We start from the raw sequence: 12,249 nt of genomic DNA, 5'->3' as shown, positions 1-12,249 counted from the left end.
ATAAAAATGAAGATTGTGCTTTTCTTATAGTGTCACGTATACTTATATCATTCACATCTAACAGTTGGTGATTTAAAAAATAATGACTCAATCCAAAACACTTGTTTCACGGCACCCTTATAGGACTCGAGCCATAATAAAGAGAATGGAGAATCTTGAACAATCTCACGAAACTCTAAGGGCAGATGTCAATTCTATGAAAAAACAAATGGCTGCAATGATGGAAGCTCTGAATGTGATTAAAAGCAAGTTGGAAAGTACGAACTCCTTAACTGAAGAAGGGATTTCTTCCTATCTACGGGCTCCTCGCCAAGATGAAGTGCAAGCCCAAAATGTTGATACATAGGGAAACCCGAGGGCTCAAGTCTTTCCGCAATATGGCCTTCCCTCAGACTATGTTCCCCCAATGGCAGAATATTCAGAAGGAGTTCATGTAATGCCTAATATTGGACACATGAACAATGTTGCGCTGCGCACAAATATTAATGAAGATCATGGAAATATGGTGGGGTCTCAGGGGACTATTCTATCAAAGGTAAATCAAGTAAAACCTAGGGATGGAACTCATATCATGGACTCGGAAGCAATAGTGGAAGATGTTAAAGCAAGGGATAAGCTAAAAACCTCGGAAGAAAGATTAAGGGCTATTGAAGGAGTGGGAAATTATGGCTTAGGCGATGCTGCAGGATTATGCCTGGTACCGGATGTGGTAATACTAGCAAAATTCAAGGTGTCGGAGTTTGAAAAATATAAAGGGACTACTTGTCCCAAAAGTCATTTAACCATTATTGCAGGAAGATGGCGGCACATGCTCATGATGATAAAATGTTAATCCATTTCTTTCAGGACAGTTTGGCGGGAATGGCTTGTAACTGGTACATGCACCTTGAGCCTGCCCATATTCACTCTTGGAAGGATATGGTGGATGCGTTCATAAAGCAATATCAGTTTAATCATGATATGGCTCCTGACAGATTGCAGTTACAGAATATGGCAAAACGAGAGAATGAGGCTTTTAAAGAGTATGCACAAAAATGGAGAGAGGTGGCTGCTCAGGTAGAACCACCTTTGCATGATAAAGAAATAGTGGCTATGTTTATAGGCACTCTGCAGTCCCCTTTCTATGACCACATGATAGGAAACGTGTCCTCAAATTTTGCAAATATTATTGTAATTGGTGAGAGGGTTGAAGTGGGTTTGAAAAGTGGTAAGATTACTCATAGTTCGATGGGAAGTTCACAAATGAAGAAAATAGGGTTTAATACTGGGAAGAAGAGAGAGGGAGAGACTAATGCAACATCCTCTACACCTTCATGGGAGACTCATGCCCAGCCTCTTTATAATAATCATCAGCAACGCTCTACTCAAGGGCCATATATTGCTAATACTGGGCTAGCTTATCACCCACCAAATCATCAGCAAAATCGTTATCAAACCTGTGATTCGTATCAGAAACAATCTGTTCAAAGTAATCAGCGCAGGCAAGGTTGGAAAAATGACGTGAGCCAAGGTCAAAATGCAAGGAGAGATTTTGTTCACTTTACCCCGCTTCCAGTAACGTATACTGATTTGTTACTAGATCTTCTTCACCATAAGTTGATAGCAATATGTCCAATGAAGCCATTGCAGCCTCCTTATCCCAAGAGCTATGATCCCAATGCTAAATGCGAATATCATGGAGGAGAGATGGGTCATTCAACAGAGAGATGTCTGGCTTTTAAATTCAAGGTACAATCATTGTTGGATTCTGGATGGTTGACTTTTCAAGAGGATAAGCCCAACATTGAAAATAATCCGCTATCCGGACATGGGAATGCTTCAACCAATGCGATCATGTAGTGGGAGGAGCATAGTCTGTTGAATGATGCAAGAAAAGTTCGAAGCTCAATGAAATTCATCTTTGAAACCTTGTGTAAAATTGGACTATTGGAGTATGAAACAAAGTTCAATGATAAGTGTGGTATCCATCCGGGTGATGAGCATTCTATTGAGGATTGTTTAGGGTTCAAGAAAATACTTCAAGAGCTAATGGATAGACAAATAATACAGGTGGGTCGGCAGGATCTAGAGGAAGATATTTTCGCTCAAATGGGAGATGAACGAAATATAACTGACCCTAAATCCTTGGTAGTCCACTTTACTAAAACTTCACGTATGCCAGAAAGAAGACAACATGTTGTAATACAAGCTCCTTCCACTTTCCCATATAAGAATGATAAAGCAGTGCCCTGGAGATATGGTGTTCAGGTTACGAAGGGAGGTGAACAACACACTGGGGCACCTGCAATAGATAATATTGTTGGGATTGGAGGAATGATGAGGAATGGTCGTATATTCGCACCAAGAGACCTAAGAAGGGGACAAGATCACCAGGAAAGACAAAGAAATGAAGGGGTAACTAATGAAAAAGCAAAGGAATTTTTTTAAAGAGAAGGCTATGCAGATCAAAGAAGAGCCAAAGAAGATGAAACACAAAGAAAAGAAAGAGATAACTGATGAAGAAGCTAGTGAATTTTTGAAATTTATTCAACAAAGTGAGTATAAGGTGGTAGATCAGTTGAATCGCATGCCGGCTAGGATTTCTTTGTTAGAATTATTAATGCATTCAGGCACTCACAGAAAGTTGTTGATGAAGATATTGAGCGGCGCGCACGTGGAACAGGGCATATCACTGGATAAATTTGAAGGGATTATCAGCCACATTACTGCTAATGATCACCTTGTTTTTACTGATGAGGAGATCCCAGCCGAAGGAAAAGGGCATAACAAAGATTTGCACGTCTCTATGAGTTGTATGAATTATGTTATAGCACGCGTGCTTATTGATAATGGCTCATCTTTGAATGTAATGCCAAAATCTACGTTGGATAAGTTACCTTTTGATCATAATCATTTGCGACCGAGTGCTATGGTGGTTAGAGCTTTTGATGGGAGCAGGAGAGAAGTTATGGGAGAAATAGAATTACTAGTCCAGATTGGGCCTTGCACATTTCAAATACTTTTCCAAGTAATGGATATAGCACCAACATACAGTTGTCTATTAGGGAGACCTTGGATACATTTTGCTGGTGTGGTACCTACCACTCTACATCAAAAGCTGAAATTCACGATTGGAGAAAAATTGGTTATAGTTTCGGGAGAAGAAGATTTATTGGTAAGCGGTCCCGCTCGTTACATTGAAGCTGCTGAGGAGGCTTTGGAAACATCTTTCTAGTCCTTAGAAATTGTAGGGACTGCCTATGTTGAATCATTTCCTATAAACCCTTACCTATCAAGTGCATCTTTAATGACAGCCAAATCCTTGTTAAAAGAAGGGTATATATATGGAAATGGACTAGGAAGGAGCGGGCAGGGGTCATTGTTCCCATTGCATATTGTTGAGAACAAGAACAGATACGGTCTGGGGTACAAGCCCACTAAGGAAGACAAAAAAATATTATTAGAAGAGAAGAGAGAGCGAGCCCTAGCTCACATACAAGGGCGAGAACCGAGGATGGGAAGAATCCACATCTGTGACATCAAAGAGAGCTTCCATAGTGTTGGATGGATCAACACCAGGCAAATTTCAGTCATTGAGGAACAACAGGATGTTGCAAACTCAGATTCTGTGTGGCCTTGTCCTCCAAATGTGCAACTCAATAATTAGAAGATGGTGGATGTGCCTGTGGTGTTTAAGTGTGCTGAAATGTAATATGGCATAGTCGATGTTGTTTTTTCTTTCTTCAAAGCTTTGAATAATTATCCTTAAATGGGTTGACTTTTTCTACTTTTTGCTTAGTGTGACATTAATAAAATCGTTGTTTTCGTTTTATGTTTAGATTGTTGGTTAAGTCAATTATTTATTTTATATATATTTCAATAATGCAGATTTGACGATGAATCTTTTGAAAATAATATTGATATTCCCAATTTTGAGTATCCTGTCAATAATATGGAAGATGATTATGAGGATGACTGGGAACCGTCCCCAGAATTGATGAGATTAGTGGAACAAGAGGCTAAGGAGATAAAACCTCATCAGGATAATGTTGTGGTGATTAACCTAGGAGGTGAGAATGAGAAAAAGGAAGTAAAAGTCGGCGCTTACATGTCAAAGGAAACACAGGAAAATTTATGGGCTTTATTGAAAGAGTTCAAAGATGTTTTTGCATGGTCATATCAAGATATGCCAGGGTTGGACCCAAATATTGTTCAACATAAACTTCCGCTTAAACTAGAGTGCTCCCCAGTTAGGCAGAAGTTAAGAAGGTTGAAACTTGAGATGTCATTAAAGATAAAAGAGGAAGTAAAGAAGCAGTTTGATGCAGGATTCTTAGCTATAGCCAAATACCCCCAATGGGTTGCCAACATTGTTCCGGTGCCAAAGAAGGATGGAAAGGTGCGGATGTGCGTTGACTATCGGGATCTGAATCGAGCTAACCCTAAGGATAATTTTCCCTTACCACACATTGATACTTTGGTTGATAACACAGCTAAGTTTTCATTGTTCTCATTCATGGATGGGTTTTCAGGATATAATCAGATTAAAATGGCGCCTGAGGATATGGAGAAGACTACCTTTATTACCCTATGGGGCACATTTTGTTATAAAGTAATGCCTTTCGGGCTTAAAAATGCTGGCGCAACTTATCAGAGGGCGATGGTGGCTCTCTTTCACGACATGATGCATAAGGAGATTGAAGTTTATGTTGATGACATGATTGCCAAATCTAGATCTGAAGGGGAGCATATTATCAACTTGAGAAAATTGTTTGAAAGACTAAGAAAATTTAAGCTCAAGTTGAATCCAGCAAAGTGTACCTTCGGTGTAAAGTCTGGAAAGTTGTTGGGGTTCATTGTAAGTGAAAAGGGAATAGAAGTTGACCCAAATAAAGTGCGTGCGATATTGGAAATGCCGATTCCCCACACAGAAAAAGAAGTACGTGGTTTTTTGGGCAGATTAAACTACATTGCTAGGTTTATCTCTCAATTAACTGCTACTTGCGAACCTATCTTCAAACTGTTACGTAAAAGTCATGTAACAAAATGGAATGAAGACTGTCAAAAAGCCTTTGAAAGGATCAAACAGTATCTGCAAGAGCCTCCCATTTTACGTCCACCGATACTCGGAAGGCCTCTCATCTTATACTTGACAGTTTTAGAGGATTCCATGGTTGTGTTCTAGGACAACATGATGAAACAGGCAAGAAGGAACATGCTATTTATTATTTAAGCAAGAGATTCACAAGTTGTGAGCAAAAATATTCCTCTTTGGAGCGAACTTGTTGTGCGTTGGCATGGGCAGCTCATCGTTTGAGGCAATACCTGCTAAATCATACAACTTGGCTTATATCTAAAATGGATCCAATAAAATACATTTTTGAGAAGCCAGCTCTTACTGGAAGGATAGCCCGATGGCAAATGTTATTATCTGAATATGACATTTCTTATGTCACTCAAAAGGCTATCAAAGGAAGTGCTTTAGCAGAGTATTTGGCTCACCAACCTATTGAAGGTTACCAACCCATACAACATGGATTCCCTGATGAAGATATTTTGGCTCTTTTTGAGGAAAGCAAACAACATGAAGATACGTGGACATTATTTTTTGATGGAGCTTCAAATGCACTAGGGCACGACATAGGGGTCGTGCTCATTACTCCAAATAACCAGTACATACCAATGACTGCAAGGTTGTGTTTTAGTTGCACTAATAATATAGTGGAATATGAAGCATGCGCTATGGGTATACGAGCAGCTATTGAGTCCCGAGTGAAGTTTTTGAATGTATATGGTGACTCAGCTTTGATTGTCCACCAACTGAAAGGAGAATGGGAGACCAAAGATCAGAATTTGATTCCTTATCAAGCATATATTAGGGGGTTGATGGAATATTTTAATACTATAGTATTTCATCATATTCCCCGAGAGGATAATCAGTTAGCAGATGCTCTAGCCACGTTGTCGTCCATGTTTGAGGTAGATCAAAATGATGAGTTACCGATGATTAAAATGAGAAGTCATGAACAACCGGTATACTGCCACTTTATTGAAGAGGAGTTAGATGACAAGCCCTGGTATTTTGATATCAAGCGATACCTCCAAACTCGTGATTATCCTGAGAAAGCTTCCAAAAATAATAAAAGAATGTTAAGAAGGTTGGCCTCAAGTTTCTTACTAAATGGAGATGTCTTGTATAAAAGAAATCATGATATGGTGCTTCTACGGTGTGTGGATGCAAAAGAAGCGGAGTTGATATTAAAGGAGATTCATGAAGGAGCTTTTGGAACACATATGAATGGGCATGCCATGGCCAAGAAAATTATGAGAGGTGGATATTTTTGGCTGACTATGGAGAATGATTGTTGTATTCATGTGAGGAAATGCCACAAATGCCAAGTATATGCAGATAAGGCGAATGTGTCGCCTATGCCTTTGAATGTCTTGACCGCACCTTGGCCTTTCTCAATGTGGGGAATTGATGTTATTGGAGCCATAGAACCAAAAGCGTTGAATGGTCATCGTTTTATTCTAGTGGCAATTGATTATTTTACTAAATGGGTGGAAGCTACTTCTTATTCCAGTGTAACAAGGAAGGTGGTAGTGAAATTCATAAAGAAAGAATTGATCTGTAGATATGGGCTACCAAATAAGGTCATCATAGATAATGGTACTAATTTGAATAATAATATGATGATTGAATTATGTAGAGAGTTTAAGATCCAACATCATAATTCTTCTCCCTATCGGACAAAAATGAATGGGGCAGTGGAAGCTGCGAACAAGAATATCAAGAAAATCATACAAAAGATGGTAGTGACATACAAGGATTGGCATGAGATGCTTCCTTTTGCTTTGCATGGATACCGTACTTCAGTACGAACATGAACTGAGGCAGCACCGTTTTCATTGGTTTATGGAATGGAAGCGGTACTTCCCTTTGAAGTTGAAATTCCTTCTCTGAGGGTATTATTGGAAACTCAGTTAGAAGAGGCAGAATGGGTGCAAGCGTGATCTGATCAACTCAACCTCATTGAAGGGAAAAGATTGGCAGCAGTATGCCATGGCCAATTATATCAAAGGAGGATGAAGAAAGCATTTGATAAGAAAGTACGTCCCAAAGAATTCAATAGAGGCGACTTGGTAGTGAAAAAGATTATGCCCATGCAGAAGGATCATCGAGGGAAATGAATGCCGAATTACGAAGGACCCTATGTTGTGAAGAAAGTGTTCTCTGGGGGGCCACTATTTCTCACAAGGATGGATGGGGAAGAGTTACCACTACCAGTCAATTCTGATGCAGTCAAAAGATTTTATGCATAATGATTCCATGATAGTAAAAACTTGTATGGGAATATTGATATTGTTTAATTTAAATGATTCGTTGAATGACAAATTTGCCTATTTCATAGTTGGTTTGATGTTTTAAGATTTTCTTATGTCACACTAAGTAAAGGAAAATCTCGTTGACAATAAACACCAGAAGTTCATCCACAAAATATGAAGACCGGTTCAGGGCAAATAGAGATGGAGACCGAAGGGTGTCGTGAAATAATAATAAATGTGTAAAAATAATAATAATAATAATAAAGAGTGGAAAATGCAAAGCGTGTTAATCGTCTGCTACCAAAGTCGTCGAATGCATGTTTTTCTAAAAATGGTATTAAATAAAGGTGAAGGTCCCACACTTTTTCGCAGTTCAGTGTTTTCATATTGGATGCTAGAGTTGACGTTTCCTTTTGACATATCATGTGTATTACCCAAGTCTATCCTTGTCTCTAAATAAAAAGGGGTTGCTCTAAGTAGGGGTTAGTCATTTGCTCAATAAGGACATGACATTGGGGCATGTGGTTTTAGGGTGTACTACTTGGTTTTATGGGAATGATAATTAAATCCCCGAGGCTAAAAAAAAGAAGAAGAAAAGAAAAGAAAAAAGAGAGAAGAAAAAAGTGGAAGGAATAAATAGATAAAGTAATAACAAGAATGAATGACTAAAGGTAACAAGATTTGAGCACTAGTAAATTTTGTTTAAGATATAATCTGTGTGAGGACCAGTGAATCAAGATTCAAAATGATGTGTGGCCATCTTTCTATCCTAACAAAATGAGATATCCATTGCACCTTCTTTGGGCTGACAACAATACTTTCCTTCAAATTTATCCCCACTACAAGGATTATCAGCATGAAGAGTTTAATTAAAGAATACAATGTTCAATTCATCAAAATGTGAGAAAGCATCAGTCAAAAAGTGAAAAGTAATTCAAGATCCAATGAATGAAAAATGAAATCAAGATGATCCAACATCAGTGAAAACGTAAGAAGAGAAAGAGTCACAAAGAGGTGACGATATGTACAAAAGGAAATGAAGATGCTGATCAAAGTTGTGAGGAAAGTTGAAACAAACAGGCTTATAATCCTTGCCTCAAAGATAAAAACCACAAATTTTACTTGGGCTTGTTTATCTTTTCTTCAAAACCCGTGTAACCTTGACCACATTAGAAGTCTAATAAAAGTCCACACTGATTGAAAAATGATTCTTCTATTTTTTCATAAAGCTTAAGTTTGAGACAAAAGACTGTGGTTGTAAATGTTGTTACTAAAGAGAAAAAAAAAGATAAAGCCTCTGGGTTAACGTCTTCCCATTAGCTTGTTAGCAAGATACCTTGGGGCAATCCTTTCCATTTTACCAACACTCAATAGAATAAATACACCGGAATCACGTTTTTATACGATGAATCCAAACAAGGGAATTTTTGTTTTTGTCCTCGTATAAAGTTTATCCTCCAACTTCACCAATCTGCACAGATCTGCTTGTGTTGAATAATACAATTACATTACACCATTCAATTCCGGTTCGCTAGGGGATCACATGATGTGTCGAAAGTAAATATTAAGCAAATGGTTTCTTGTGTTGACATTGGGTGTTAGAATTTGTTACAGCCTTCATCTTATCTTTCGAGATAGCGAAGCGACATTCAGTTGGATTCGATGATCGAGGAAACAAAATGATTATAACTGCTAGTAAAAAATAAATAATGAAAATATTAATAATAAAGAGAGGAAAGAAGTAAATAGAAATATAAGGAAATGGAAAAGAATAAATTGAGCATAAGGAAGTTTTGGAAAACAAGGTTGATTGGAATTCATTTATACATTCATGGATCTATGCATTCTTTTTGTCTCAAATATCAACTTGATTTCTCACGGGGTGATGATTCCTTTTTAGAACCCTCTTCACAAAAGGGTAACAAGTTGTTGTTCTATATCGGCCCTCTGCGAGGCAATGGTCGAGCCTAGGTTCTCTTTTGATATCTCGGCCCTCTGCGAGGCAATGGTCGAGCCCAGGTTTTCTTTTGGTATCTCGGCCCTCTGCGAGGCAATGGTCGAGCCCATGTTTTCTCTTGGTATCTCGGCCCTATGCGAGGCAATGGTCGAGCCCAAGTTTTCTTTTGGCATCTCGGCCCTCAGCGAGGCAATGGTCGAGCCGAGGTTTTCTTTTGGTATCTCGACCCTCTGCGAGGCAATTCTCGAGCCCAGGTTTTTTGTTGGCATCTCGGCCCTCTGTGAGGCAATGGTCAAACCCAGGTTTTCTTTTGGTATCTCGGCCCTCTGCGAGGCAATTGTCGAACCCAGGTTTTCTTTTAGCATCTCGGCCCTTTGCGAGGCAATGATCGAGCACAGGTTTTCTTTTGGTATCTCGGCCCTCTGCGGCAATGGTCGAGCCCAGGTTTTCTTTTGGCATCTTGGCCCTCTGCGAGGCAATGGTCGAGCCCAGGTTTTCTTTTGGTATCTCGGCCCTCTGCGAGGCAATGGTCGAGCCCAGGTTTTCATTTGGTATCTCGGCCCTCTGCGAGGCAATGTTCGAGCCCAGGTTTTCTTTTGGCATCTCGGCCCTCTGCGAGGCAATGGTCGGGCCCAGGTATTCTTTTGGTATCTCGGCCCTCTACGAGGCAATGGTCGAGCCTAGGTTTTCTTTTGGCATCTCGGCCCTCTGCGAGGCAATGGTTGGTCCCAAGTTTTCTTTTGGTATCTCGGCCCTCTGCGAGGCAATGGTCGGGCCCAAGTTTTCTTTTGGTATCTCGGCCCTCTGCGAGGCAATGGTCGAGCCCAGGTTATCTTTTAGTATCTTGGCCCTCTGCGAGGCAATGGTCGAGCCCAGATTTTCTTTTGGTATATTGGCCCTCTGCGAGGCAATGGTCGAGTTCTTTTTTTTCATTTTTGAAACCCGAACGAAATTATTGTTTTTATCTTTACTTATCTTTTACTATGATAATATGAAAATTTCACTTTCATACTATCTAGTCAAATATAAGTAAAGAGGGGCAACCGTCAACACCCAATTTCGTCCGGGTAAATGTGTTTGTTTGGTTAAAAAAAAGATAGTAATAATAAAAATAATATATAATATAATAATAATAATAATAATAATAATAAATAATAAAATAAAATAAAAAAATATGTTTTTATTGATGGTAGCTTTTTAAACTTTAATTCTACCGTGGGAAGAAAGAAAAAAAAAGAAAAAAAAAACAAGAGCGAGAGAATCTAATTTATTGTTAATTATCACACTCTTTTCGTGAGCCTAAATGTTTTACATACTTTTACCTCTACTTTTAGCTATTTACATTCTTTGCATGACATGTAAAAAAAGGACGTTTCATAATTTCCGGTTTTAGAGAAACGTAAAATATTAGGAGCAATTTTTTTATAATAATTTGAATAAATATCGTGCACTTACACTTGTGTGTCTCTTTGCGTTGTCAGTCTGGAAAGATATTATTTTAATTAGAAGCAAATATTCCCGATAATAATGCTTTTAGATAATGGTATGATTTTAACATTTAGAAGAAAGTATTTTTGGTAAGAGTTAGAATCAATAATATGAATAATATGTCATGATTTGATCACGATTTTTATGTGACAGAAAATATGATTCTATTAATTACAGGCAATATTTCGTTAATAATTATAATCAATACTGTGGATATTATGCAACGATATAACAAGACCAATTCTTTCCCCATATATTTTATTATAATTAAATACTAGGATCTCAGTGGTACCCAAGAGGCCTATATAATCACAAAGTTTCTTCAATGCGAGACACAGAAAAAAAAACTCCTCTCTTTTTATTAGAGAGCACACACACAAAGGGGGTCACCTTAAGGTAAATTTTCTTTTGCTCCTAGTCTGTTATTCATGATTCTCTTATAACATCAAATATATGATTGTTTGAATGTTTGAATTATTGTATGAGCAAATGTGTTCGGGGTTCTCATGTTAGATGATTTTGGGTTTGACATCGATGTGCTCAGCCTTTCTCTTTCCCTCTATTTTTATCTTGTTAATTAAAAAGGTGCTTTTTTAGGTTTTAATTCTCTAAAAAAATAATAATAATAGTAAATAAATAAAATAAAAATTACATTTTTTTATAAGTTTTAAATGTCATGTCAAGTCTCGGACTTGCTTGATAATCAAAACGCTCTTTCATAGGCTTTTAATTTTTTAATTAATAATAATAAAAAAAATATAAAATCATTTTAAATGTCATGTCAAATCTCGGATTTGCTTGATAACTTTTTTTTATCATGTAGAATCTCGGGTTCTCTTGATATTTATAAAATATATATATATAAAAAAATCTAAAATTTAGAACAAAACAAAATAATAATATGAAACAACAAATTTTTTACAAAGAACTATGTTATCCCTGATTTTCCAAATGGAAATACGTAGGAGCGAGGTACAATCCTTGTCGGGCTAAAAAATATAAAAAATAATTTTGTTTTTTAATCTTTATAATTTTTTGTATGTGTTTTTTTTTATTATTTTGTTTTTTTAGGAACAACAAATAATTTTAAACATCAAATTCTATTTTACACACTTAATTAAAGAAGGAACCGTATTAAGACGGGCGTTGTGGGGGTGCTAATACCTTCCCCACACGTAACTAACTCCTGAACCCAAATTTGGATTCGAAGACCATTCTTCTAAGGTTTTTCTATAGTTTTCCATAATAAACTATGGTGGCGACTCCTTTGTACTTTTTTAAGTTATTTTCACCGTCCCGCCGCGATCTTGGTTGCGACAACCTGCAAAAGGTATTAAGTTAGCAACATTAAAGGTGGCATGCACATCAGAGCCTTCAGGAAACTCTAGCCTATATGCATTATCATTTACTCTTTTTAGCACTTTAAAGGGACCATCGCCTCTAGGGCTAAGTTTAGACTTCCTTTGCTTAGGAAATTTATCTTTTCTAAGGTGTAGTCA

The 12,249-nt window shown here is 37.7% G+C and overlaps 2 protein-coding genes across 2 annotated transcripts; both read left to right on the top strand.

Annotated features, from left to right (window-relative positions):
* Positions 1-406: 406 nt before the first annotated feature.
* LOC114194970 (uncharacterized) lies at positions 407-2,427 on the top strand. Its single transcript, XM_085665916.1, has 3 exons — positions 407-709; positions 847-1,728; positions 1,840-2,427. Exons 1-3 carry the CDS (start codon positions 407-409, stop codon positions 2,425-2,427), a joined length of 1,773 nt encoding a protein of 590 aa, XP_085522042.1.
* A 2,910-nt stretch (positions 2,428-5,337) lies between these two features.
* Positions 5,338-6,867, top strand: LOC146884250 (uncharacterized). The gene has a single exon (XM_085665915.1). The coding sequence runs from the start codon at positions 5,338-5,340 to the stop codon at positions 6,865-6,867; it is 1,530 nt and encodes a 509-aa protein (XP_085522041.1).
* The last annotated feature ends 5,382 nt before the right edge of the window (positions 6,868-12,249 follow it).

The sequence above is a fragment of the Vigna unguiculata genome, chromosome 8 (assembly GCF_037176805.1).
Source record: "Vigna unguiculata cultivar grain cowpea cultivar isolate G323 ecotype 2 chromosome 8, ASM3717680v1, whole genome shotgun sequence".
Taxonomy (NCBI): domain Eukaryota; kingdom Viridiplantae; phylum Streptophyta; class Magnoliopsida; order Fabales; family Fabaceae; genus Vigna; species Vigna unguiculata.
Note: the sequence above shows the minus strand (reverse complement) of the source record. Positions and strands in the feature narration are given on the sequence as shown.